General features: G+C 48.6%; 1 protein-coding gene across 1 annotated transcript in view; it reads left to right on the top strand.

Annotated features, from left to right (window-relative positions):
• COLQ (collagen like tail subunit of asymmetric acetylcholinesterase) overlaps positions 1–27480 on the top strand; it is a 452986-nt gene that overhangs the window by 147874 nt on the left and 277632 nt on the right. Inside the window, 1 exon segment of the mRNA XM_078662856.1 lies at positions 7172–7287. Within this exon segment, the coding sequence (XP_078518982.1) occupies positions 7172–7287 (116 nt within the window).

The following is a 27480-nucleotide window of genomic DNA, read 5'->3' on the forward strand; positions in this document are numbered from 1 at the left end:
AAAATTCGGCGTTCCGCAACTTCGCGAAATTTATTGCTTGTTCACGTTCTAAAAATGCGTGTTCGCGACATATTTCTCCCCGAGCACGCAAACAGCGATTGCGAACAGTAAAAAAGCATTGCGAACAAGCAATTCCGCGTGTTCGTGGAATTTCTGCATGTTCGCAGAGATTTTTTACCGTTTCGCGGAGATTTGCGTAACGCAATTACGCAAAATTCCGCCCCCCCCTAATGTGAGTATGTCGATTTTGTGTGTGTGAATGACATCAGCCAGCAGCGTCATGTAGTTGTTGAAAAGGGTTGGGCTAAGCGAGGAACCCTGTGGGACTCCGCAAATGAGTTTCTGGGCTTCTGCGGAGTAAGGATACATGTTGACTGTTTGTGTGCTTCCGGTAAGAAAAGTGCATATCCACTGGGCGGCATGCCCTTGGACGCCAGCCTCGTGAAGTCATCTGATCATAATGAGATTGGAGACTGTCGAAAGCTGCAGAGAGGATGAGTATGGTGAAGTCTGCAGTGTCTTTGTAGTCGAGAATCATTCGGATGGCGTCTGTTGCTGCTATGAGGGCCATCTCTGTACTTAATCATCAATGTCACAGGCGATGCCTTCTGTGAAGTCACCAGTGATATCAATTATACAATCTGTAATATCATCTCTTGGAATTGTGTCCCTTGTCTCAGCGGATTAAATCTCTGCCCTATATGCCTATTAAATGTAAAAATCCATAGCATGTTAGGCCATAATATGTTGTGCTTGTGGCCCATTAATACAGACAGAGGTTCTGCCATGAAAGAAGCAATTGCTTTTCTACTCCATTGCTGTAGGGATCCACGACCGAGCATTACTGATGTTTCAGCACGCTGGAGAGGAACCTGTTGCTCCTGGAATTTAGAGGCCACCGCTGGTGATATTCCCACTAAGTGGTGATATATTTTTATTGTGATACGAAGCAATTTTGCCATAAAGGAAGCACTTAAATGGCTCCTTATTGAATCTGGACTTGGACGGAATGGAATGGAATGGAATTGAATTTGTAAAGCGCGTGGTCACCCGTGGGCGTCCCAGCACTGAGTGTATGGATGTAGCAAGGGAGCAAGGGTGGCCTAGGGAAAAAGGAAGGTTTTTAGGAGTTTCCGGAATTTAAGGAGGTTGGCTTCTTTCCGTATGTTGAGGGGGAGGGAGTTCCAGAGCTTGGCGGCGTTGTGAGAGAAGAGACGTCACCTGTTCATGCCTTCTTTATTCTAGGAATGCTTGCAAGAAAGAGGTGATCAGATCTTAACACTCTATTGGCTTTGTAGGGTGTGATCAAGTCTCTCAGGATGGGGGGGCCTTTGCCCTGGAGAGATTTGTGCATTATACATATGGACTTGATTGTGATTCTTTCCCGGGTTGGGAGCCAATGGAGGGATCTCAGGGCGGGTTTAGCTGAGAGTCGTTTTTTAGGTCTCAGCTAGAAGCGAGCGAAGCTCGCTCTCGCCAAAGACCTATAGTTAGCGTGTCAGCTTTCCAGGAGGACAGCACTGGCCGCGCGCGGCGATTTGTTAAGGTCACGCGCACGAGAACGCGCTCGCGGCCAGGTGCTGTCCTCCTCGAAAGCTGCCTCCCTTCCCCGTGCAGGGCGGGCCGCCGCGCTGCCTGCGGCGACCCGGAAGCATTGCCGGCCAAACCGGAAGTAGGTGCTGTCCTGCAGAGCACCGCTTTTCAACTCTCTGCTCCTCATTGCCGGAGACGGCTTTTCAAGCTCCTCGTCGCTAAGTGAGTAGCTGTACTACCTTTTTTATTTATTTATTATGCTCCCGTGTAAGTTAAGACAATTACTACGTATACTTTTTTAAGAGGTAGTCGGAAACTGCAAGCTGAACTTTTATCGCACGTTATTACCAAGTGTGTGCGAGAGTCAAAGTGAACCTACGTGTTTTTTTTTGTTTTTTTTGTACTCGCCTGGTCTGCACTTTTAAATGCACACCAGTAAGATAGTGGCAGCCCTATTCACAAACATTTTTTAGTAATGACGAGGAAGCTAAAGCAGCTAACACTACTAGCCTGAGCCAGATGTAGTATCTGATGAGTTTTCTGTTTCATTGCAGACCAGTTATTTAACGTTTGAAACAGTTCTCTGGGGCTCTGATTGAGTTTGTAGACCCGAGCCCCACAAAAACGACAACGCACATCTAGACCCCCAGAGCAGGTGCCCCCGGACATCCCAGAGCAGTGTGGCAACAGTTCTCGTCAAGAGAGAAATACGGCACTGCCATTGCCAACCGGGCAGCCAAGATGAGTGTGGCACTCGTCTCTCAGTCCATCCAGGACGGCACCGCAGTGCAGTTATAACAGCTAAGCGGACAACTACTGCAGCTTCATGGGGTCTGTTTAGCGATTTCCTAGTTGCAAATCCTGGTGATGACTCTCATCTTTCTGAGGCTGATAAAGCGAGTACATTCCGTTGGGAAATAACTTCTAGAAATAATTCCATTTTTTTATGTAGCAAGGAGACAGGCTTAACGTATATTCTCAGCCGGGGATCAGAGTGGAGTGGACACCCATGCTGATCAGGTTTCAGACGTAACAATATGGACCTTAGCAGGGGCTTTGTCAGTGGAAAGTTTGATTCCCCACCCCCTTCCCTCCAAATTGTCCTGTGATTTCTTCTCATCCCGTACTCCACCATGCTCACTTATTTCATTCTACCGGCTGGCTTGTTACCGACATTCCTTTCTGTGATGCAGCTCCTGCTGCAACGGATCTCTGTAATCTCTTTACGAGCATGGCTGCTAAACTGTACATGGCAGAGCCTGCTTCTTTCCATTCCCCACTCCTGCATCCCTCTCCTCAGTTTCACAGGCTTCGATTTTCAAACACACTCGTCTACTTCCTTAAAATAACTGTAAGGGCCACAGCATCGGACAGGAATGGCACATAGCAAGGAGATTACATGGTTGGTGCTTCGATAACAAAAGGTTAAGAAACAACCTTAAGGCACCACCTATTGCCGATAGTAATGTGATACAAAAGACAAACAAATTGCCATTTCCAAGTTTTTGGGAAGTGCTCTAGAAATTTCTGTGCTGCCTGCAGTGCTAAAAATCCTTACCCTGTTCCTGGTAATCGATGTGGCACATTAAAGCAATAGTAGGTAGTTGTTTTATGGTGCTGCCTTAAGTAGGTGCTAAGATTCAACTCAGGCTTCACACATACTGTTGCTAAGGCAGAGGGAGCACTAACAGCAAAGCCCGGGGCTCTGAAAATACCAACAATTCCAGGTAATGCTCATAACATAAGCATACCAACGACACACCTATAGATTGTTTTGTTGTTTAAATTTATAAATCATTTAGGAGGCACACACATCAATCTGCTGTACCTGTCATTACATTACTGAAAGGCAGTGTTCCTTTTTTAAAGAGGAGAAAAACCGTTATCCCGGTTGCATTAAGGATGCTTCTAAACTAGCATGGGGTGAGATGTGGTAGTAAAGAAATAACCTAGCAGTCAGTATACAAAAAATGTGGATCGTGGTTTTACACCATGCCCACTAAGAAGCTACATGGATGTTTTCTAATGCTATCGAAAATAGTCTTGCTTGTGACGTATATAACAGCATTTGAAATTCAATAGGTCTCGCATATGCGAAAATGTGAACTATTGGCATTGTAAATGACAAGACCTTTTATTTATGTGTATTGCAAACCTGCAAGAGGTGCGTAAACACACACTTTGCACATATAGTCGCTGATTAGGAGAAGCTAGGCTGGCAGTAACTGTACCTCTTTTACTGCCAGCCTTGCTTCTCGTAAGCAAGGACTATAAGTTTAAAGTGCGTGTTTACACACCGCTTCCAGGTTTTCAAAACACAGAAATACAATGCACTGTCATTTACAATGCCAATAACTCAAACTCCTGCAAATGCGAGACCTATTGCATTGCAAATGCTTGTTTGTTCCAGTGAGCAGTCTGGCTGCCGAGTTCTGGATGAGTTGGAATCTGTTTATGGTAGTCTCCGGGGCACCTAGATATAGGGCGTTCCCATAATCTAGCCTGGAGAGGATGAGACCCTGAATGAGGAGTTTTCTAGAGTGAGGAGGTAAGAGAGGGAGTTTGAAAGGAGAGGTCTTGGTCGAGCCAGAGGGCAAGACTTTTTATTTCACTTTTTGGAAGGGGTGTTGGTCCCATGCATGTAGGCCACATGGAGTTGAACATGGATGTGGTTTTGTGGCCCAACAGCAGTAGCTCCGTTTTATCTCCGTTGAGTTGAGTTGAGTTTAAGGAGGGATTTATTCATCCAGCTAAAGATTTCTGAAAGACAGGACCGTAATGGTTTAATGCGTTCTTTAAGGTCTCGGTTGATTTTAGAGGAGAGTGCGTGATCCCAACAGTCCCATTTCTCACTGAGAAACTTTCTATAACAGGCTGTTCACTATTGTGTTTATAGTCCTGAGTAAGACCCCATGATGATGTTGTTCAACCACACTCGATTTTTTGGGGGTCGAAACGTCGACGTAAACTGAACAGGCATTCCATGCCCAATTAGACACATCCATGGACGCCCAAGCAAGCTTTTGTCTACATGTTTTTTTTGGCAAGTGTCTCTATTGTCTATTGTGCTAGTTATTGTGTAATGTATCAGGCACATACGTATGTAAAAAAAATTTAGTTTAATAAAAAAATGTATGTTATGTAGCAGTTTAGTTTTTTATTATTGATATGTGTATCATCATATACTATATATGATTCTCTAATATATCGTTCACACTTTTTCAGTAAACAGTATTGGTGTTATTTGTTATTTGTTTTATCATTTATAGTTAGTATTGTACTTTGGTGTATCATTGATTGATAGTCCTGAATTGCTGTGGACAAACCTAGTAGAAAAGCAATTGTTTCTTTCATGGCAGAACCTCTGTCTGTATACCGTCACTATTCCCCAGGTTCTGCATGATACTGGGATACTCCATTGGTATTAATGATCTATGGCCCCTTTAATACCTGTATACAACTCTTATACAGACCTTCCGGGATGTGATTGCTGTATGTAGAGGGTATTGTAAGGTTGCGGGCCACATACTAAGGCAATTAATGACACAGACACATTTTTGTGGTCGGTGCAACTGGCCCAGGGCACGTGCGCCGTCCTGAAGGAGCCGGGTTCCATGTTCTAGACTTACTCGGGAACCCTTGGCTGATGGACTGTTGGTGCCTGCTTGAAAGTGTGGCGGGGAGAAGAACCATTCGCCAATCATATATCACAATTTTAATAAACCATTACTCCGAAGAATCACCGACTCCTGATTAAAGTTTAGATAGTTTATTACAAAGCCAAGAACAACTGGACATACAGACACCTCAAGATGAGGGTGTAGAAATATATTGGAACTAAAACCAAACCTGGGGGTGAAATTTAGTCTATGAAGCAAACAAAGAATAACCAGCTTTTGGTGCAGGTGCAGAATATAACTGCGCCTACATCGAGCGTCTTCTTAATTGGAGGTTTGTAAGTAAAAAGCATTAGTCTGTCCCTGCACTATCACTAACGTGACAACCCTACATAGCGTTTCCCAGGCAAGTTCAGGAAAAGAAAAGTGTCAGCGAGTGACGACTTCCTAAGAAGTACACTCATGGTGAATGGGTCAAATAGCATAAAGCTACAGAGCTCGTTCTAAGATGCTCATTCCTGTCTGCAGATCTCCCAAGAAGTTCTCCGGGCACTGTCCCTAAGCCTAACACCGAAATCATAAGACGCACCCATCATCACATCACGCGATCGTCCCATCTAGCCAGATCTTGTAGGTAACTTTCCATGCGATTTTGATGCTCCCAGCGCTGGCTCGATCACCTGGATTCCCAGGCCTTCTCCAGTGAGAAAGTACACCGTCCCTCATTATCAGCACCTCTTGTTCAAATGTATCCTCTCCTCCCAAAGCCTAACTCCTAACACAAAAACGTTATTCTAACTTAACAAAGACAAGTTTCTACACCGGCAATAGAAACGTGAGAAAGAAAAGATTCTGCATACACATGAACACTACGAACAGCTAGTCTGAAGAGCCAGGGAGAAAACACATAAGGCCTACACATTCAGCTAACATAAGAATCAATATGAAATTTCATGAATCACACATATACATGAGCATTATTACTGTGCATATTTAAATCAATGCATTACAAAACAACAATTAATTTCTCATAGTTACTTATGAAATCACAACATTATAGCTTCATCATGTGATCACAATTACATTTATAATGTTAATTTCTTCATGGGGGGGTCGTCGGAGGGTGGGGGAGGGGGGTGGAGAGTCATCATGTGCCAGGGTTGTTGATTATGCCACCATGGTTTTCTTCCTTTTCCTGTTTCTTGCTTATCCACTGTTGTTGTAGTAAAGTCATGTTTATGCATAAGTCGGGTGATGGGTTGATCCACCCCCAATATTGCTAATGCCAGCAAGCTTAGCGCGTGGACAGTCATGGACCTAATTTGGGGCGGCTGCCCCGGCAATATGCGCCTGTGCCAGTAATGGGCGGTTATCCTTTTCACCTATCACGCCTGTTACATAGCATTCTTATTTGTATGTTATGATGTCGCTGATTGTGTATTTAACATGCCCAATTACTGAGATGACACTGTCGAAATGTCTAATGCACTGTGAACCTTTGTTTGAAATGCCAATAAACAGATTTAACAAAAAAATAATGTTAATTTCTTCATGTCAGAAATATCTCTATTACTTCACTTTACACGTTATTACATTGCACGTTCTAATAACCACATGTTGCACAACAAAGGATTATATGTAGGTTTCGAACTACCCACAATTATAATTCACCCCTACAAATTAAGAGCACAATCGGGCTCTATCAGTCCCCTTCCATTGGCAGGGCCACCTGACTGGTGACACCTGTGATGAATAGATGGATGGATGGTTGTGGGGTGGGTGTTAGGACTGACCCCATGCCGAGGAGGACACTACAGGTATCAACACAGTTTGGGTCTGATAAGTGGGTCTACTGTTAGGTAAATGGAGTAGAGGGAATGATCAGGAGCTTTTGAATCCTGTTGGAAAAAGGCTGTGGTGGGTCTAAGACCCTCTTTCAGCAGCATTCCCTACCAGCCTTATGTGTTTCCTTTACCCTGCTACTTTACTTACCCTTTACTCTCTGTCTTTTCCTATGACAGCCTTCCCTTCCTTTGGACAGAAGAAGCGCAGCCTTGGCCGCGGCTGCTGCATATTAACTCCACCTCCTCCGCCATTGTTCCCGCCCCCACCTTTCTTCTGGGAGAATGGGAACCCGGTAAGTAATTTTTTGAGTAATTGTTTGGTGCATACGTCTCTCTCACAGCATTCTTCCTTGTTTGTGTCCCATGCTGTCTTCCACTGAGCATTATGAGGTATTTCCAAGAGTGCTCCAGGTAATCTCGGAGACGCTCAAGGACGTCACATTTTCAACCACCAGCACTCAATCAATCAATCAATCGATCAGGATTTGTAGAGCGCGGCAAATCACCCGTGAGGGCCTCGAGGCGCTCGGCTCTGTGAGCGGAGGTGTTACAACGCATCGCATTGGTGAGTTGTGGGTCACTCCAAAGAGTTCACTGCTATGAGGAAGTGAACTGAGACAAAATACCACACTTCTACTTCTCAGCTATATAAAAAGAGGACCAGTTCTATGACTTTCTACATTTTGGCAAGGACAAAATAGGAGAAATTGTAAGTCCGCCATTTTCAACTTTCACAGTACTTATATTGGCCCCTGAACTACGACAGATAACAATTATAGTCTTGACAAAGGTGGATAGAATTGTGAGAAACCACCGAAACGCGTCGACGCACCCTCCAGTATAATTCTTGTCTCGGATACCCTTGTGGATACACTGTATTGCTGTGTACATAACATTGGTTTCAAAAATAGAGTTTGGAAATACGCTTAGTACTGTACAAGTTTATGTCTTACTGTTTTCTGTCCTTATGTATCAATCTTGCTGGTCAACATTGAATGTCAGTTGTTTTATGGTTTTTATGGTTTAAATTGTTTTAAATCTGTGTTAAGTGGTTTTCTGTCCACTTTTTTAATTACTGTATGATTAATAAATTGTGGTCTTTATTTCATATGTGAATTGTGTAATTGTTTTCGCCCACAAAGTTTTATAAATTGTACTTTTGCTCAAGGGAATCTCTCCTTTTGATTGGTTTGTTAACCCTACTTCCCTTGATTCTTATTAAGGGGTACCTCTCATATTTTCCTCCAATACAACAACGCCAATGTTAGATTGTCTTTCCTGCAGGAGAACACTCCATTTGTTATGACAGCACACTCCTCCCTAGAGGTTTGGGATGCACACCTCCAAGAATTAGCGGTTAGTGTCAGGTGGACCCCCAAAGAAGCGCAAGAGAATATCAGCATGGTGGTATTGAGAGCCAAAGTCCCAGGCCTACATTCTCTTCTCCCAAGAACAAAAAACTCCCTGTATTGGTCCAGACAGATAACACATCAAGCATGCACTAAATTAACAAGCAGGGTGGAACATGTTCCCACCTGCTGTCCAAGGAAGCACAGCATATGTGGGACTAGGCCTTTCAAAACCTTATCCAAATCAAGGCTGGGGATTGTACCAGGTATAAAAAATACTTGGGCCAACAACATCAGCAGAACAGCAAAATAGTTTTACAAATGGGAATTGAATCAAATGCAACTGAACCACATCTTCCTCGTCTGGGGCAAAACAAATCTAAATGTATCCACAACCAATCCGAAGCAGATGCTCTGGTATTCTGCCAGCAGGTACTCCCATCCCAGATCAGGGTGGGGGGGTATCTATCTTTAATCACTTGGTCAGGAACTTATGTGCATTCTTTTCCACCCCTTCCCATGAGTCCCATGGTCTTGACAAAGAGGAGGAGGGCGTTGTGCTGTCTCTTTCTGATAGGCTCTAAGTGGCCCAGACAGTGCTGTCCACAGAGCAATTTCTCCTCTCAGAACAACCTCGAATTCTGCTGAAGCCAATGCGGAAACTAGCCCACGATGCCGCGGCCATGGTCTCCATCCGGATCCAGGCTCACTGAGCTGGCTGGCCAAGCTCCTGAATGCAACAAATGTTACTACCTAAACATCTCTGAGACTGCAGAGACACACTATTTAAGGCTAGAGCATTTACAACAAATAAAATGTATGGGGCTTTATGGAAACAATTTTGTTACTGGTGTGGCAACAACTATTTAGACCCAGTGATGAGAGGACAGTTATTCGCCCCACCGTAGTTTAAGGTGGCTGCCTGCCAGAAATACTGTGCCCTAGTAGAATTGCTAAAGAATTCCTTCAAGATTTTGGGCCTTATTTAGAGTTTGGCGGATGTGTTACTCTATCACAAATGGATATCACATTCGCCTTATTACAAGTGCATTAGAGTCTATGGCACTTATATTACGCGGGACGGTATAGCAGTCACGTTTGTGTCATTGTAAAGTGTCAGCTACACTCTCAATAAGGCCCAAAACCTTTACAATAGACTGACCCGCTCTTCGTGTCCGGTGGTCATCCTTGGAAAGGATAATCTCACTGGGTGTCTGCAGCCATGATGTTATATCATAATATAAGTGGTCTGTCCTTTCCAATTCAAAGCCCTACACAGCATCAACCATCGACTCAACTCCCACCTGCCTGCACTCCTCTCTCTCTCTCTCACCCTCACACCCCCGCATTTGTTTCAGCCGCAGCGGGGGTCGCTACTTCGCCTACATCGCTGCCAAGACCTGGAACAAACTGCCCCTCCACCTCTGAACAGCACCCTCCCTTGCGGACTAAGAAGGGGCACCCCCAGCACCCAGATATCCCTATGGGTGACAGTCCTGTGCTACACATAGCGATTGATTTGATTTCTATAAATTAGGTGACTTGTAGACTTGTATATCCATCTAGCGAATCAGGCACACAAGTAAGAGAATGTAAAGAAACTGCCTGGATAGGCTACTAACACAAGTCTCGGAATGTTAAGAAACCAACCGGCTTAGACGTGCTACTCACAGAAGTCCCAGAATGTTTAGAAACCACGCTGGTTGAGCCACTTACACAAGTCAGGGAAAGTTAAGAAACCGCCCGGCTTTGAGGAGCTAATCACACAAGTCCCAGAATGTTCTGAAACTACCCGGCCTGGATGAGCTACTCACACAAGTCCCAGAATGTTCAGAAACCACTAGACCTGGACGAGCTACTCACACAAGTGCCAGTGTTCAGAATCCACTAGATCTTGATGATCTACTCACACAAGTCCCAGAATGTTCAGAAACCACTAGACCTGGACGAGCTACTTGCACAAGTCCTGAAAGTTAAGAAATCACCCGGCCTGAATGAGCTACTCACACAAGTCCCAGAATGTTCAGAAATCACCCAGCCTGGACGAGCTACTCACGCAAGTCCCAGAATGTTCAGAAACCTCCCAGCCTGGACGAGCTACTCACGCAAGTCCCAGAATGTTCAGAAACCACCCAGCCTGGACGAGATACTCATACAAGTCCCAGAATGTTCAGAAACCACCCAGCCTGGACGAGCTACTCAAGTAAGTCCCAGAATGTTCAGAAACCACCCAGCCTGGACGAGATACTCACACAAGTCCCAGAATGTTCAGAAACCACCCAGCCTGGACGAGCTACTCAAGTAAGTCCCAGAATGTTCAGAAACCACCCAGCCTGGACGAGCTACTCAAGTAAGTCCCAGAATGTTCAGAAACCACCCAGCCTGGATGAGCTACTCACACAAGTCCCGGAATGTTAAGAAACCACCCGGCCTGGACGAGGTACTGACACAAGTCCCAGAATGTTCAGAATCCACTAGACCTGGACGAGCTACTCACACAAGTGCCAGTGTTCAGAATCCACTAGATCTTGATGATCTACTCACACAAGTCCCAGAATGTTCAGAAACCACTAGACCTGGACGAGCTACTTGCACAAGTCCTGAAAGTTAAGAAATCACCCGGCCTGAATGAGCTACTCACACAAGTCCCAGAATGTTCAGAAATCACCCAGCCTGGACGAGCTACTCACGCAAGTCCCAGAATGTTCAGAAACCTCCCAGCCTGGACGAGCTACTCACGCAAGTCCCAGAATGTTCAGAAACCACCCAGCCTGGACGAGATACTCACACAAGTCCCAGAATATTCAGAAACCACCCAGCCTGGACGAGCTACTCAAGTAAGTCCCAGAATGTTCAGAAACCACCCAGCCTGGACGAGCTACTCACGCAAGTCCCAGAATGTTTAGAAACCACCCAGCCTGGACGAGCTACTCACACAAGTCCCAGAATGTTCAGAAACCACCCAGCCTGGACGAGCTACTCACGCAAGTCCCAGAATGTTCAGAAACCACCCAGCCTGTATGAGCTACTCACGCAAGTCCCAGAATGTTCAGAAACCACCCAGCCTGGACGAGCTACTCACGCAAGTCCCAGAATGTTCAGAAACCACCCAGCCTGGACGAGCTACTCACACAAGTCCCAGAATGTTCAGAACTTACCCAGCCTGGATGAGCTACTCACACAAGTCCCAGAATGTTCAGAAACCACCCAGCCTGGACGAGCTACTCACGCAAGTCCCAGAATGTTCAGAAACCACCATGCCTGGACGAGCTACTCAAGTAAGTCCCAGAATGTTCAGAAACCACCCAGCCTGGATGAGCTACTCACACAAGTCCCGGAATGTTAAGAAACCACCCGGCCTGGACGAGGTACTGACACAAGTCCCAGAATGTTCAGAATCCACTAGACCTGGACGAGCTACTCACACAAGTGCCAGTGTTCAGAATCCACTAGATCTTGATGATCTACTCACACAAGTCCCAGAATGTTCAGAAACCACTAGACCTGGACGAGCTACTTGCACAAGTCCTGAAAGTTAAGAAATCACCCGGCCTGAATGAGCTACTCACACAAGTCCCAGAATGTTCAGAAATCAACCAGCCTGGACGAGCTACTCACGCAAGTCCCAGAATGTTCAGAAACCTCCCAGCCTGGACGAGCTACTCACGCAAGTCCCAGAATGTTCAGAAACCACCCAGCCTGGACGAGATACTCACACAAGTCCCAGAATGTTCAGAAACCACCCAGCCTGGACGAGCTACTCAAGTAAGTCCCAGAATGTTCAGAAACCACCCAGCCTGGACGAGATACTCACACAAGTCCCAGAATGTTCAGAAACCACCCAGCCTGGACGAGCTACTCAAGTAAGTCCCAGAATGTTCAGAAACCACCCAGCCTGGACGAGCTACTCAAGTAAGTCCCAGAATGTTCAGAAACCACCCAGCCTGGATGAGCTACTCACACAAGTCCCGGAATGTTAAGAAACCACCCGGCCTGGACGAGGTACTGACACAAGTCCCAGAATGTTCAGAATCCACTAGACCTGGACGAGCTACTCACACAAGTGCCAGTGTTCAGAATCCACTAGATCTTGATGATCTACTCACACAAGTCCCAGAATGTTCAGAAACCACTAGACCTGGACGAGCTACTTGCACAAGTCCTGAAAGTTAAGAAATCACCCGGCCTGAATGAGCTACTCACACAAGTCCCAGAATGTTCAGAAATCACCCAGCCTGGACGAGCTACTCACGCAAGTCCCAGAATGTTCAGAAACCTCCCAGCCTGGACGAGCTACTCACGCAAGTCCCAGAATGTTCAGAAACCACCCAGCCTGGACGAGATACTCACACAAGTCCCAGAATGTTCAGAAACCACCCAGCCTGGACGAGCTACTCAAGTAAGTCCCAGAATGTTCAGAAACCACCCAGCCTGGACGAGCTACTCACGCAAGTCCCAGAATGTTTAGAAACCACCCAGCCTGGACGAGCTACTCACACAAGTCCCAGAATGTTCAGAAACCACCCAGCCTGGACGAGCTACTCACGCAAGTCCCAGAATGTTCAGAAACCACCCAGCCTGGACGAGCTACTCACGCAAGTCCCAGAATGTTCAGAAACCACCCAGCCTGGACGAGCTACTCACGCAAGTCCCAGAATGTTCAGAAACCACCCAGCCTGGACGAGCTACTCACACAAGTCCCAGAATGTTCAGAACTTACCCAGCCTGGATGAGCTACTCACACAAGTCCCAGAATGTTCAGAAACCACCCAGCCTGGACGAGCTACTCACGCAAGTCCCAGAATGTTCAGAAACCACCCAGCCTGGACGAGATACTCACACAAGTCCCGGAATGTTAAGAAACCACCCGGCCTGGACGAGGTACTGACAAAAGTCCCAGAATGTTCAGAATCCACTAGACCTGGACGAGCTACTCACACAAGTGCCAGTGTTCAGAATCCACTAGATCTTGATGATCTACTCACACAAGTCCCAGAATGTTCAGAAACCACTAGACCTGGACGAGCTACTTGCACAAGTCCTGAAAGTTAAGAAATCACCCGGCCTGAATGAGCTACTCACACAAGTCCCAGAATGTTCAGAAATCACCCAGCCTGGACGAGCTACTCACGCAAGTCCCAGAATGTTCAGAAACCTCCCAGCCTGGACGAGCTACTCACGCAAGTCCCAGAATGTTCAGAAACCACCCAGCCTGGACGAGATACTCACACAAGTCCCAGAATATTCAGAAACCACCCAGCCTGGACGAGCTACTCAAGTAAGTCCCAGAATGTTCAGAAACCACCCAGCCTGGACGAGCTACTCACGCAAGTCCCAGAATGTTTAGAAACCACCCAGCCTGGACGAGCTACTCACACAAGTCCCAGAATGTTCAGAAACCACCCAGCCTGGACGAGCTACTCACGCAAGTCCCAGAATGTTCAGAAACCACCCAGCCTGGACGAGCTACTCACACAAGTCCCAGAATGTTCAGAAACCACCCAGCCTGGACGAGCTACTCACACAAGTCCCAGAATGTTCAGAACTTACCCAGCCTGGATGAGCTACTCACACAAGTCCCAGAATGTTCAGAAACCACCCAGCCTGGACGAGCTACTCACGCAAGTCCCAGAATGTTCAGAAACCACCATGCCTGGACGAGCTACTCAAGTAAGTCCCAGAATGTTCAGAAACCACCCAGCCTGGATGAGCTACTCACACAAGTCCCGGAATGTTAAGAAACCACCCGGCCTGGACGAGGTACTGACACAAGTCCCAGAATGTTCAGAATCCACTAGACCTGGACGAGCTACTCACACAAGTGCCAGTGTTCAGAATCCACTAGATCTTGATGATCTACTCACACAAGTCCCAGAATGTTCAGAAACCACTAGACCTGGACGAGCTACTTGCACAAGTCCTGAAAGTTAAGAAATCACCCGGCCTGAATGAGCTACTCACACAAGTCCCAGAATGTTCAGAAATCAACCAGCCTGGACGAGCTACTCACGCAAGTCCCAGAATGTTCAGAAACCTCCCAGCCTGGACGAGCTACTCACGCAAGTCCCAGAATGTTCAGAAACCACCAAGCCTGGACGAGATACTCACACAAGTCCCAGAATGTTCAGAAACCACCCAGCCTGGACGAGCTACTCAAGTAAGTCCCAGAATGTTCAGAAACCACCCAGCCTGGACGAGATACTCACACAAGTCCCAGAATGTTCAGAAACCACCCAGCCTGGACGAGCTACTCAAGTAAGTCCCAGAATGTTCAGAAACCACCCAGCCTGGACGAGCTACTCAAGTAAGTCCCAGAATGTTCAGAAACCACCCAGCCTGGATGAGCTACTCACACAAGTCCCGGAATGTTAAGAAACCACCCGGCCTGGACGAGGTACTGACACAAGTCCCAGAATGTTCAGAATCCACTAGACCTGGACGAGCTACTCACACAAGTGCCAGTGTTCAGAATCCACTAGATCTTGATGATCTACTCACACAAGTCCCAGAATGTTCAGAAACCACTAGACCTGGACGAGCTACTTGCACAAGTCCTGAAAGTTAAGAAATCACCCGGCCTGAATGAGCTACTCACACAAGTCCCAGAATGTTCAGAAATCACCCAGCCTGGACGAGCTACTCACGCAAGTCCCAGAATGTTCAGAAACCTCCCAGCCTGGACGAGCTACTCACGCAAGTCCCAGAATGTTCAGAAACCACCCAGCCTGGACGAGATACTCACACAAGTCCCAGAATGTTCAGAAACCACCCAGCCTGGACGAGCTACTCAAGTAAGTCCCAGAATGTTCAGAAACCACCCAGCCTGGACGAGCTACTCACGCAAGTCCCAGAATGTTTAGAAACCACCCAGCCTGGACGAGCTACTCACACAAGTCCCAGAATGTTCAGAAACCACCCAGCCTGGACGAGCTACTCACGCAAGTCCCAGAATGTTCAGAAACCACCCAGCCTGGACGAGCTACTCACGCAAGTCCCAGAATGTTCAGAAACCACCCAGCCTGGACGAGCTACTCACGCAAGTCCCAGAATGTTCAGAAACCACCCAGCCTGGACGAGCTACTCACACAAGTCCCAGAATGTTCAGAACTTACCCAGCCTGGATGAGCTACTCACACAAGTCCCAGAATGTTCAGAAACCACCCAGCCTGGACGAGCTACTCACGCAAGTCCCAGAATGTTCAGAAACCACCCAGCCTGGACGAGATACTCACACAAGTCCCAGAATGTTCAGAAACCACCCAGCCTGGACGAGCTACTCAAGTAAGTCCCAGAATGTTCAGAAACCACCCAGCCTGGACGAGCTACTCACGCAAATCCCAGAATGTTTAGAAACCACCCAGCCTGGACGAGCTACTCACACAAGTCCCAGAATGTTCAGAAACCACCCAGCCTGGACGAGCTACTCACGCAAGTCCCAGAATGTTCAGAAACCACCCAGCCTGGACGAGCTACTCATGCAAGTCCCAGAATGTTCAGAAACCACCCAGCCAGGTCGAGCTACTCACGCAAGTCCCAGAATGTTCAGAAACCACCCAGCCTGGACGAGCTACTCACACAAGTCCCAGAATGTTCAGAACTTACCCAGCCTGGATGAGCTACTCACACAAGTCCCAGAATGTTCAGAAACCACCCAGCCTGGACGAGCTACTCACGCAAGTCCCAGAATGTTCAGAAACCACCATGCCTGGACGAGCTACTCAAGTAAGTCCCAGAATGTTCAGAAACCACCCAGCCTGGATGAGCTACTCACACAAGTCCCGGAATGTTAAGAAACCACCCGGCCTGGACGAGGTACTGACACAAGTCCCAGAATGTTCAGAATCCACTAGACCTGGACGAGCTACTCACACAAGTGCCAGTGTTCAGAATCCACTAGATCTTGATGATCTACTCACACAAGTCCCAGAATGTTCAGAAACCACTAGACCTGGACGAGCTACTTGCACAAGTCCTGAAAGTTAAGAAATCACCCGGCCTGAATGAGCTACTCACACAAGTCCCAGAATGTTCAGAAATCAACCAGCCTGGACGAGCTACTCACGCAAGTCCCAGAATGTTCAGAAACCTCCCAGCCTGGACGAGCTACTCACGCAAGTCCCAGAATGTTCAGAAACCACCCAGCCTGGACGAGATACTCACACAAGTCCCAGAATGTTCAGAAACCACCCAGCCTGGACGAGCTACTCAAGTAAGTCCCAGAATGTTCAGAAACCACCCAGCCTGGACGAGATACTCACACAAGTCCCAGAATGTTCAGAAACCACCCAGCCTGGACGAGCTACTCAAGTAAGTCCCAGAATGTTCAGAAACCACCCAGCCTGGACGAGCTACTCAAGTAAGTCCCAGAATGTTCAGAAACCACCCAGCCTGGATGAGCTACTCACACAAGTCCCGGAATGTTAAGAAACCACCCGGCCTGGACGAGGTACTGACACAAGTCCCAGAATGTTCAGAATCCACTAGACCTGGACGAGCTACTCACACAAGTGCCAGTGTTCAGAATCCACTAGATCTTGATGATCTACTCACACAAGTCCCAGAATGTTCAGAAACCACTAGACCTGGACGAGCTACTTGCACAAGTCCTGAAAGTTAAGAAATCACCCGGCCTGAATGAGCTACTCACACAAGTCCCAGAATGTTCAGAAATCACCCAGCCTGGACGAGCTACTCACACAAGTCCCAGAATGTTCAGAAACCACCCAGCCTGGACGAGCTACTCACACAAGTCCCAGAATGTTCAGAAACCACCCAGCCTGGACGAGCTACTCATGCAAGTCCCAGAATGTTCAGAAACCACCCAGCCTGGTCGAGCTACTCACGCAAGTCCCAGAATGTTCAGAAACCACCCAGCCTGGACGAGCTACTCACACAAGTCCCAGAATGTTCAGAACTTACCCAGCCTGGATGAGCTACTCACACAAGTCCCAGAATGTTCAGAAACCACCCAGCCTGGACGAGCTACTCACGCAAGTCCCAGTATGTTCAGAAACCGGTATACAACCGTTACAACGCAACTATTACAACGGACTACTTTTACAACGCAACTTTTACAACGCAGGATCCATTACAACGAACTACCATTACAACGCATGTTTTTACATCGCAGATGCCTTTACAACGCATGCCATTACAACGTAAGTATTGGTAAGTATATAATTTTATTAAAAATGTTAGAGGTCTGGGTTTTTGGGTAAAGGGGTATTTTTAGGGTAAAGGGCTAGGTTTGGGTTTTTGGGTACAGGGGTATTTTTAGGGTTCAGGGATAGGTTTGGGTTTTGGGGTAAAGGGGTATTTTTAGGGTTCAGGGCTAGGTTTGGGTTTTTGGGTAAAGGGGTATTTTTAGGGTTCAGGGCTAGGTTTGGGTTTTTGGGTACAGGGGTATTTTTAGGGTTCAGGGCTAGGTTTGGGTTTTTGGGTAAAGGGGTATTTTTTAGGGTTCAGGGCTAGGTTTGGGTTTTTGGGTAAAGGGGTATTTTTAGGGTTCAGGGCTAGGTTTGGGTTTTTGGGTACAGGGGTATTTTTAGGGTTCAGGGCTAGGTTTGGGTTTTTGGGTAAAGGGGTATTTTTAGGGTTGAGGGCTAGGTTTGGGCTTTTGGGTACAGGGGTATTTTTAGGGTTCAGGGCTAGGTTTGGGTTTTGGGGTACAGGGGTATTTTTAGGGTTCAGGGATAGGTTTGGGTTTTGGGGTACAGGGGTATTTTTAGGGTTCTGGGCTAGGTTTGGGTTTTGGGGTACAGGGGTACAGGGTAAAAATAAAGTAAAATTTAAATTAAATTAAATTATATTAATTTTAATTAATTACATTTTTAAAAATATTATATACTTACCAATACTTACGTTGTAATGGCATGCGTTGTAAAGGCATCTGCGATGTAAAAACATGCGTTGTAATGGTAGTTCGTTGTAATGGATCCTGCGTTGTAAAAATTGCGTTGTAAAGGTAGGCGTTGTAAAAGTATGCGTTGTAACGTCATACATCCTCAGAAACCACCCGGCCTGGACAAGCTACTCACGCAAGTCCCAGTATGTTCAGAAACCCCCCGGCCAGATATTTTTCTCTCTTATGGGAAGCTCGAGTTGTCTGTGTTGTCTCTGCTCTTAAGGGCGTGGATGTGATCCTAGTTGGGAAATGGTGTTGCGGGGCGGGCTGCTGCAGGGATCCAACGCGTGCCAGTGGGCTGGGTGGGTGCCTCCATCTTTAATCACGGTGAGAGGCTTTCAGGATGGGATCCATCTCTGGGGGAAGCAGACTCCTGGCTCAGCACTCTTGTCTCTCTGGAGAGTGCCTGGGATGGGATCGATTAAGCCTTCCCTGCTCTTTCATTAACTGCAGCGCTGCTTTGGCTCCTCAGCAGTCTGTGCAGAGCCCTGGGCTCCCTGCCAGGGCAGCGTGCCAGGCGGCCTAGCCAGAAGGGATACCGTCACCGGAACGTGAGATGCGGCGAGCTCAAAATGACGGGCCCCCTGCAAACCGCGAGGAGGGGACAGTCATTCCCACAGTGGCTGCCTGTCCGTTCCGTAAGGCCACTGCAGAGATATACGGGCGATGATCAGAGCAGCCCCATACACCCCTTTCTCACTTTACAAGGAGGTGCCTTCAGCAAAAAAAAAAAAAATCTAAATCCGTATTTGTGAAGCGCTAACTACTCACCCTTACGGGTCTCAAGGGGCTGGGGGCCGTTGTGGACATTTGGGGCCAGATGTAGGTAATCTACATTTACCGATTCTAAAATACCGAATTTTACCGATTCGGTATTTTAGAATCGGTAAATGGTATGTAGGGAAAAATTCGGTAAAATGTACTGAATCGGTAAGATTTGGTATTTAAGAATCTGTATTTATCGATTCGGTAATTCCCATTCATTCCTATGGGCCTGGAGGCCTATAGGAATGAATACTAAGCCATTCACTATTACCGATTCGGTAAATACCGAATCGGTAATAGGGGGCACATATTCAAGGGTGGCAGGGTGTCACATTGACACCATGTTGCACCCCTGAATAGTGCATGGGTGCACATGTGGCACACATACATGCACTAAGGGCATGTATGTCTGCCACATGGCACTTCATATTAAATTCAAAAGTGAATTTTCAAAAGAATTCGGTAATTACCACCAACTTGAAGTTGGTGGTAATTAATGAATTCTTACAGCACATAAGCACTCTTTAATGTGCTTTCTACATAGCATTTACTGATTCAGTAAATACCGATTCGGTATTTACCGAATCGTCCCCTACATTGGAAGGGGCTAAATACTGGTCGGTAACAGCCGAAATGGAGTAAATTACCGAATTTCGGCCGTTACCGACCGGTATTGGGCTACCTACATCTGGCCCTAAGTGAGCTATTGCCCAGAGTCACCTGGTGCTGAGCTGAGCTGCCGTCGGAGCCGGAGATCGAATCGTGGACCCTATGCTCCGAAGTTAGCTACCCTGGCCACTGCTCTACACCTCTCTACTTCAGTGCCATGCGTGTATCCCTCTACATATAGAGTCAATGTCTAGGTTCCCCCTGGTGGCTCTTATCAAGGTGTGAGGTGCCAAGCTGGATTCAAGCAAGCCGGGCTGAAGACGGCTGAAATGCCAGAAACCAGTCGTCGGAAGCTTGTTTCTGGTCCAGGGAAGACATGGCTTGGCAGTTCGGGCTGGACTGTTCCCATAAGGCACAGGGTCAGACTGATTTGCATATCTGAACTGGGGTGGCAGAGTGGGCTAAAGAACGGTGATGGATTAAACCCAGATCTGTTGACTGGGTGCGAGTGTTTGATTGGTTAAGATGCTCCGTCCATCACCACCCCCTTTTGTACTGCCAAGCTGCTCCCATACTTGCAGTCTTTCTGCAACCAGGAAGAGGTAGGTTCCAAAACCAGGAATTGACATGCTGATGACTTTACTGGGAGAGATGTGCTGAGGATAGCCCTGTGGTGGAAAGCTGCAGGGGTCGTTTTAAGCCCCCCTCTATGATAGGTTTGCATCCCCACCCTAACACTGACGCATGTGAGATGAATGAGGAATAACAATCATTGTGTTGTGAATAATTAGAAGTTTAAACGTTTCAATTGTGAAAGCAGGGACTGTGAATTAAACATTGCTGAGGTCTGTAGTAGGCGTAGTGGTCTTCGAAGTGCCTCAATCACTCCTGTTCTCCCCACACCACCTTGTCTTTGTTAGACTCGTGCCCATTTTTTCTCTTGAAATATTTCTGAAACCCTCCACCTGTACCTTTCACACCCAGGGCCTCATTTATGGGATTTTGGCGTAGGGCTGTGCAGAAAGTCTCGCCCTACACCTCAGAGAAAGGCCAGCAATGCACCATATTTAAGCAATGCCGTGCCTTCCTATCCTCTCCCCCTACGCTGGCTCCATTTCGGCAGCCTAGCGCCAACATAGTCACCTATGCACCACGGTGGAAGAGTGCCTCCGTTGCAGGCAGGATTGTTTTATGCAGGAAAGGGCACCTCCCGGCACACAAAACAATCCAAAGAGGCGTTTTGCTCTTTCTATGTGCGCCACAGAATGCAGCACACATGGAGGAGGAAAAAAGGAGGAATACACATATTTCTTCTAGTTACTCCTCACCCCGGGAGTCTTAAGGATTTGTTGCTTCGCCAGGATGACCTGATTTTGTAAATCTGGGGCAGCATCAAAGTCCATGGGTGTTGCGTCGGAACGTCCACTCTACTGCCCGCGGCACGCCCCCCCCCCGACGCAGTGTGAGGCAACGCAGTAGCTTGCACTGCTTTGTGTTACTACATATCTGCGCGGCCATGAAAAGCCACGCAGTGTGGCTTTACCTGGCCTTACAGATATGGCTAAGCCCAGTGCGCCACCGGAATGCCACAAAAAGTGACTTACTGGCAGCCACAAGGCTTGTAAATAAGCCCCCTAGTGTTGTTTGTAGGTGGGGCCCACTGGCATTCATTTTAGGGGACTGCACATGTATTTCCTCAACAGACTTTCATTACAACAAAAAAGGGGAAGAGAAAGATGGAAAAACAGTGACAAAGGGAGTAAGCAGGGCAGAAAAAGAACCTATAAGAGTGAGATAAAAGAGGCAGGAGGTGCCTGGTGTGGGATTAAGGAGAATCATGTGGAATCAAGAGTGCGCTGCATTGAATTTCAGCGCCCTGACCGTTAATAGCATTGGCTGCAGGTTTATGATGAAAAGTTTGGGCCCCAACACTTAGGGGCATATTCAATATAGGGTTTGCGTCACCCTGAGCCACAGAAGTTGACAGAGGGTGGCCCAAAACCTGCAATGAGGTTTCTGAAGCTACACAAGGCCACCCTGCTGTCTTGCATTACACTCCCAAGTAAAAGAAATTCAGCACTCCCAGGAAGAGGCCCTTGGTAGAACAAGAAAGAGTAGAACAGAAAGGAGTCTCAACACTCATAAAATGAGACAAATCAAAAGGCAGTTTCAAAATAAAGCGTGGGGTTTTATTAACGTAACACTCTCTAACAGAAAGACTTTCCCAGATGTCAAATTAAACATGTAAAACAACATGCAAATGTATATATGTGTGTACAAGCAAGTAATAATAAAATACTCACAAGTGATCAAATGCAGGAGATAAAACACAAGCAGATAATAATGGAACATTCACGAGTCAAATAATAAGAAAGCAAAACACGAGCAGATAATAATAACGGAACATTCACAAATAAAATACAAGGGAGCAGAACATGAGCAGATAATAACAATGGACATCCCCTGCAAGAAACAAGCACTGTCAAATGTCAGAAATAAACACTATCAAATGCAAGACTGAAATATACACACCATGACAACATCACAAATGAAACTCGTAGCTCATACATCATCTTTGAGAAAACCCCATTCTGGTCATCTCGACTGTGAGAAGTTGCTATGATTACGTACGGTAATCCCCATTACTCTTAGTCCTACTCGTCCTCGACCCAGTCATCACTCATGAGGTATTCCACACACGACAGGAAACAAAACAGGAAACGCTTTCTGACTCCACCCACCCTCCTCTCAGGTGCTATAATACACCCCACCACCAGAAACAAATCCTGATGTACCAAGCACCAAAGGCCTGGAAAGGGAGGGCGGGCGGGTCGTATGACTGGGTCGAGGACGAGTAGGACTAAGAGTAATGGGGATTACCGTACGTAATCATAGCATTACCTCTACGTCCCTCGTCCTCGACCCAGTCATCACTCATGAGGCATACCAAAGCAACCCCACAAAGGCCTTTGGCACACCACAAACAGAAACAGAACAGAGACCAAGGAGTGCAGCAAGACACAGTTTATTAACAAAACAGAAATAAACAGAATCAAACAGATGGGGGGATCCCCACAGCTTGCAACACACCAGAACCAAAATTAGGGCGGCCAGACAGAGCACAATTCAAACGATAATGTCGCACAAAAGTGGACTCGGACGCCCAGGTACCCGCCCTACAGATCTCCTCAAGGGGAACCCCATGGAAGGCAGCCCAGGAAGCAGACACACCCCTGGTAGATCTCGCCTGAACCCCAGACGGGCAAGGCAAACCAGAGCCCTGGTAAGCCAACAAGATCACAGCCTTGATCCAGCGACCCAAAGTAAGACGAGAGGCAGCCTTACCCCTACCAGCCAAACCAAAGGTCACGAAGAGGGAGTCAGAAGACCGAAACCCAGCAGAACGATCAACATAAACAGACAACGCCCTTCTCACATACAAAGAATGAAGCAAGACATCAGAAGGAGAGGAAGGAGAAGGACAGAGAGAAGGAAGAACCAACTCCTGGGAGGAATGGAAACGGGAACGAATTTTTGGCATAAAACCGGGGTCCAAGGAAAGGACCACAGCGTCGTCCAGAAACCTCAAAAAGGGGGGAGAACAACGCAAAGCCGTAAGCTCCCCCAATCTCCGAGCAGATGTAACAGCCACCAAAAAAGTAACTTTGAAAGACAGGAATTTCAACTCCACCGACTCCAAAGGCTCAAAGGGAGGGGACTGCAAGGCACCCAGAACCAAAGAGAGATCCCAAGGAGGAACCGGTGAGCGGACAGAAGGAGCAGAAAGAGAGAAACTCCTAAACAGACGGGAAACCAGCAACCCGTCCGAAGGAAGAAGAGAAGCCGGATCACGAAAGGCCCGAATAGCAGCCCACTGACCCTTCAAAGTGGACAAAGCATAGTGTTTTTGAAAACCCTCCAAAAAAAACTGCAGAATAGAAGAAACACCACAAGAAGTAGGAGACAGATCCAGGGCAACACACCAAGAAGAAAAAGAAGCCCAGTGTTTCGAGTAGGAGGACAGAGTGGACTTCCGACGAGACGCCTGCATCACAGTGATGAGGTGGTCGGGCAGACCCCGGACTCCAAGAGACAACCGTTCAACCTCCAGACCGCCACGGTGAGAGGAACCAACAGGGAGGGAGACGGGGAACACAGCGGAGAGGGGTAGCGGGGCAGGATCCACGGAGGGCCCACCGCCAGACCCAGAAGCAGAGGAAACCAGGAGCGGCGAGGCCAATAAGGAAGAACAGCCACCACCTGAGCCCCCACCCGACGAACCTTCAGCAGGAAAGCAGGGATCAGAGGAAAGGGGGGGAACGCATAGAGGAACCAAGGAGGCCAAAGGACAGTCAAGGCATCCACCCCCCAAGCCCCCGACTCCGGGGTCCTGGAACAGAACAGGGGAAGCAATGCATCGGACCGGGAGGCAAACAGGTCCAGAACCGGAGTCCCGAACCTCCGGCAGAGCAACCGGAAAATCCGAGGGGCCAGGCACAGGGAGAGAGAGGACGGGAACTTCCGACTCAAGGAATCGGCAACCACGTTGTCCACACCCCGAATGTGCACAGCAGAGAGAGCCACCAGATGACACTCGGCCCAACTCGCAATTGCACAGGCCACCAAATTCAGGGAGAGGCAGCGGGTACTGCCCTGGTGGTTGATGTAGGCCACAGTCACAGTGTTGTCCGACCTCACCAACACGTTGCACCCCAGAAGACGATCCTTGAGAAGGCGGAGAGCCCTCTCCACCGCAGACAGCTCCCTCCAATTGGAAGAGCGGTGCGACTCCGAAGGAAGCCAACGCGCCTGCACCGACCAACGACCCAGAGTCGCACCCCAACCGAAAGCGCTGGCATCCGTCGTCAACACCAAGGGAGCCGGAGGATGGAACCACATGCCCCTCGACAGATTCGAAGAGTCCAGCCACCACTGGAGAGCAGACACCAACTCCGGAGTCACAGGCACAGGAATCGAGAAGTCCTGGACAGGAAAGGAGACCCAACTCTGAACATGCCACAACAGAGGTCGAAGATGAGCCCTGGCCCAGGGCACCGTGAACACGGTGGCAGACATGTGGCCCTGAACCACCAGCCACTGCAGCAGAGGAGCTGAAGCCCGGGAAAGCAACCTCCTCAACAGCAACTGAAGACGTAGAATCCTGGACTCCGGGAGAAAAACCATGCCCAGAACTGAGTCGAACACGGCCCCAATGAAAGTCCTCCGAGTGGCAGGCTCCAGGTGACTCTTCGGCAGATTGACCAGGAACCCATGATCCTCGAGCGTACGCATGGTCAAGGAAAGGTGGCGAGACATGACCCCTGGAGAAGGAGCCTGCAGCAGCCAGTCGTCCAAGTAAGGAAAAACGGACACCCCCAGGAGATGGAGATGAGCCACCAAGGGAGCCGCCACCTTGGTGAACACCCTGGGGGCGGACCGGAGACCAAAGGGGAGGACGCAAAACTGCCAGTGACGACCCTCCAGGCAGAAGCGCAGGAACCGCTGATCCTCCAACGCCATCGGAACATGAAGGTATGCATCCTGGAGATCCAGAGAGGTGAACACCCAGCCCTCCTGGATCAAAGGGATCACCCTCTGCAAAGTATCCATTTTGAAAGTGATCTTGCGCACAAACAAGTTCAGGGCCCGAAGATTGATGACAACACGGAAACCCCCCGTGATCTTCGGGACCACAAAGACAACCGAATAAGTCCCCAGGCCACGTTCCAGGGGGGGGACCGGGACAATCGCCAGTTTGTCGAACAGGACCTGAACACCCTCCAACAATCCCAGACGACGAGACGGGTCCGAAGGCAATGGGGTCACCACAACACCCGAGGGAGGTGGGGGAGACAGGAACTCTATCCGGTAACCCCTGGACACAACATCCAGTACCCACTGGTCGGAGGTCGTCAACAACCAAGCAGGGAGGAACAGCCGCAGTCTCCCACCAACCGCGGGCCGACCACCAGCGAGATCGGGCACCGGTGCGGCGTAGTCAGGAACGAGGAGCGCCAGACCCACCATCCGGCTGGGGCTTCTTCTGGAACCTCCGAGGAAAGGACCCACGAGCACCACGCTGGCCCCTAAACGAGGACTGCTGAAACCTGGAAGGCTGGCGAAAGGACCTCGCATTAGAAAAGGAGGATCCCTTATGAGAAGGGGCAGGACGGAAGGACAAAGAATGCTTCCTCTCCTTGAAAACCTTATGGAGCTTGTCCTCCAGTGCGTCCCCAAAAAGAAGAGTACCTGAAAATGGCAACCGCAAGGCCATAGAACGCTGCGCCGCATCCGTCTTCCAACCTCGCAGCAACAAGTTCCGACGGGCAGCCACAGAGGAACCACAAGACAGAGCAGAAGCCCGGACTGAGTCAAAGGCAATGTCTGAAAGGAACTCCGATTGACGTTCCATAGACTCCAGCAACTCCGGACAAGTGCCCCCCTCCTGCATAGTAGAAAACAAAGTCTTGAAGTCAGCCAACAAAGACTGCGCAACATAAGCACCATAAACACCCGACCGAAGAGCCAGGTGAGAGCCAGCATAGGACTTCTTTAGAGCAGAGTCAATTTTCTTATCCACTCCATCCTTCAGGAAATTATCATCAGCCATGGAAGGCCGACCCACCAGGGAAGCAACAATAGAGTCCACCTGCACCGAATCAGGCAGGGCAACCTCCGAATCCTGCAAAGGATACAGTTTCGACATGAACCTGGGCAAAGAAATATGGTCCGGGTCTTTCCACTCCTTAAGAAGGACATCCATAACAAAGGGGTGGATGGGCATGGAAGAAGACACAGGCCTCCGAAACTGCGGTAGAACAGCATCCTGGGAGGTACTGGCCACAGAAACCTCAGGGAAGCCCATATTCTCCCGAACATGACCAAGAATATCAGGCAACAGCTCCTTCGAAATGTACTTGCCCTGCAGATCCACCGCACCCAAAGCGGACTCATCAGAGGAAGCAGAGGAGGAGATATCAGAATAAAGGTGAGCAGGGGACTCCGAGCGACCCCCAGCACCCTTTTTTGAAGCCTGGAGCTCGGACAGCGTCTCCAAAATCAGCAGCTTCAGCCTCTTCGAGTCACCCAGACCAGCACTCCGACCAGCAGGGGCAGAATCACCACTGTCGGAAGAGGATGACCCAACAGGAGAGACATGCTTTCTCTTCCTATGGTGTTTCCCCATAATGAACAGCAAATACACAGCAAACCAGCAAAGCAACACAGCAACTCTCACAAGTGGTACAGAAGAAAGAAAACGAAATCCCGCCATAAATAGGAGGAAAACACTCACCCCACAGCTGCAGCCCCTCGGAAACCGAGGAAGTAGAAGGAGGCGGCAGAAAAACGAGCCATCCAGGAGCACCGACGAAGGAAAACACCCCGAGTCACCAATGCGGAAAGGAGACGATGACGTCATCGCAAGGACCCGTGCAGCCAATCCAGGAAGGAAGCCAGGGAACCTGGAGCCCACCCGGGTGCTCGCGCAAGCAAAAATGAGGCTCCGAGGACGAGAACGGTATCCTGCGTCCAGCCCCTACAACGCGGCTTCAATCACAGGAAGAAACGGCCCCCGCGAAGGGAGGGGCGGAACCGGAGCCAGGAGGTGAGCGCGCCCCGCCCAAAAGGACCGGAGAACGCGGGCAGCCAGTCCGCCACCAACCGTCCAGGAAAGCGAGTGCTCCACCACATGGCCCACACCCCAGTGACCGGCAAAGGGCAGGGCGCGAGGGCAACAGCCCAAACGAGCGCGGAGACAAGGAAGAGTCCAGGATCCAGGGGTAAAACCACGGGGACCCGAGAAGCCCCGCAACCCAGGGTCCCCGCCAGGAGCGAAGTGCAGGAAGCCCAGCAGCCTG

Source organism: Lissotriton helveticus, chromosome 10 (assembly GCF_964261635.1).
Source record: "Lissotriton helveticus chromosome 10, aLisHel1.1, whole genome shotgun sequence".
In the NCBI taxonomy this organism is placed as follows: Eukaryota; Metazoa; Chordata; class Amphibia; order Caudata; family Salamandridae; genus Lissotriton; species Lissotriton helveticus.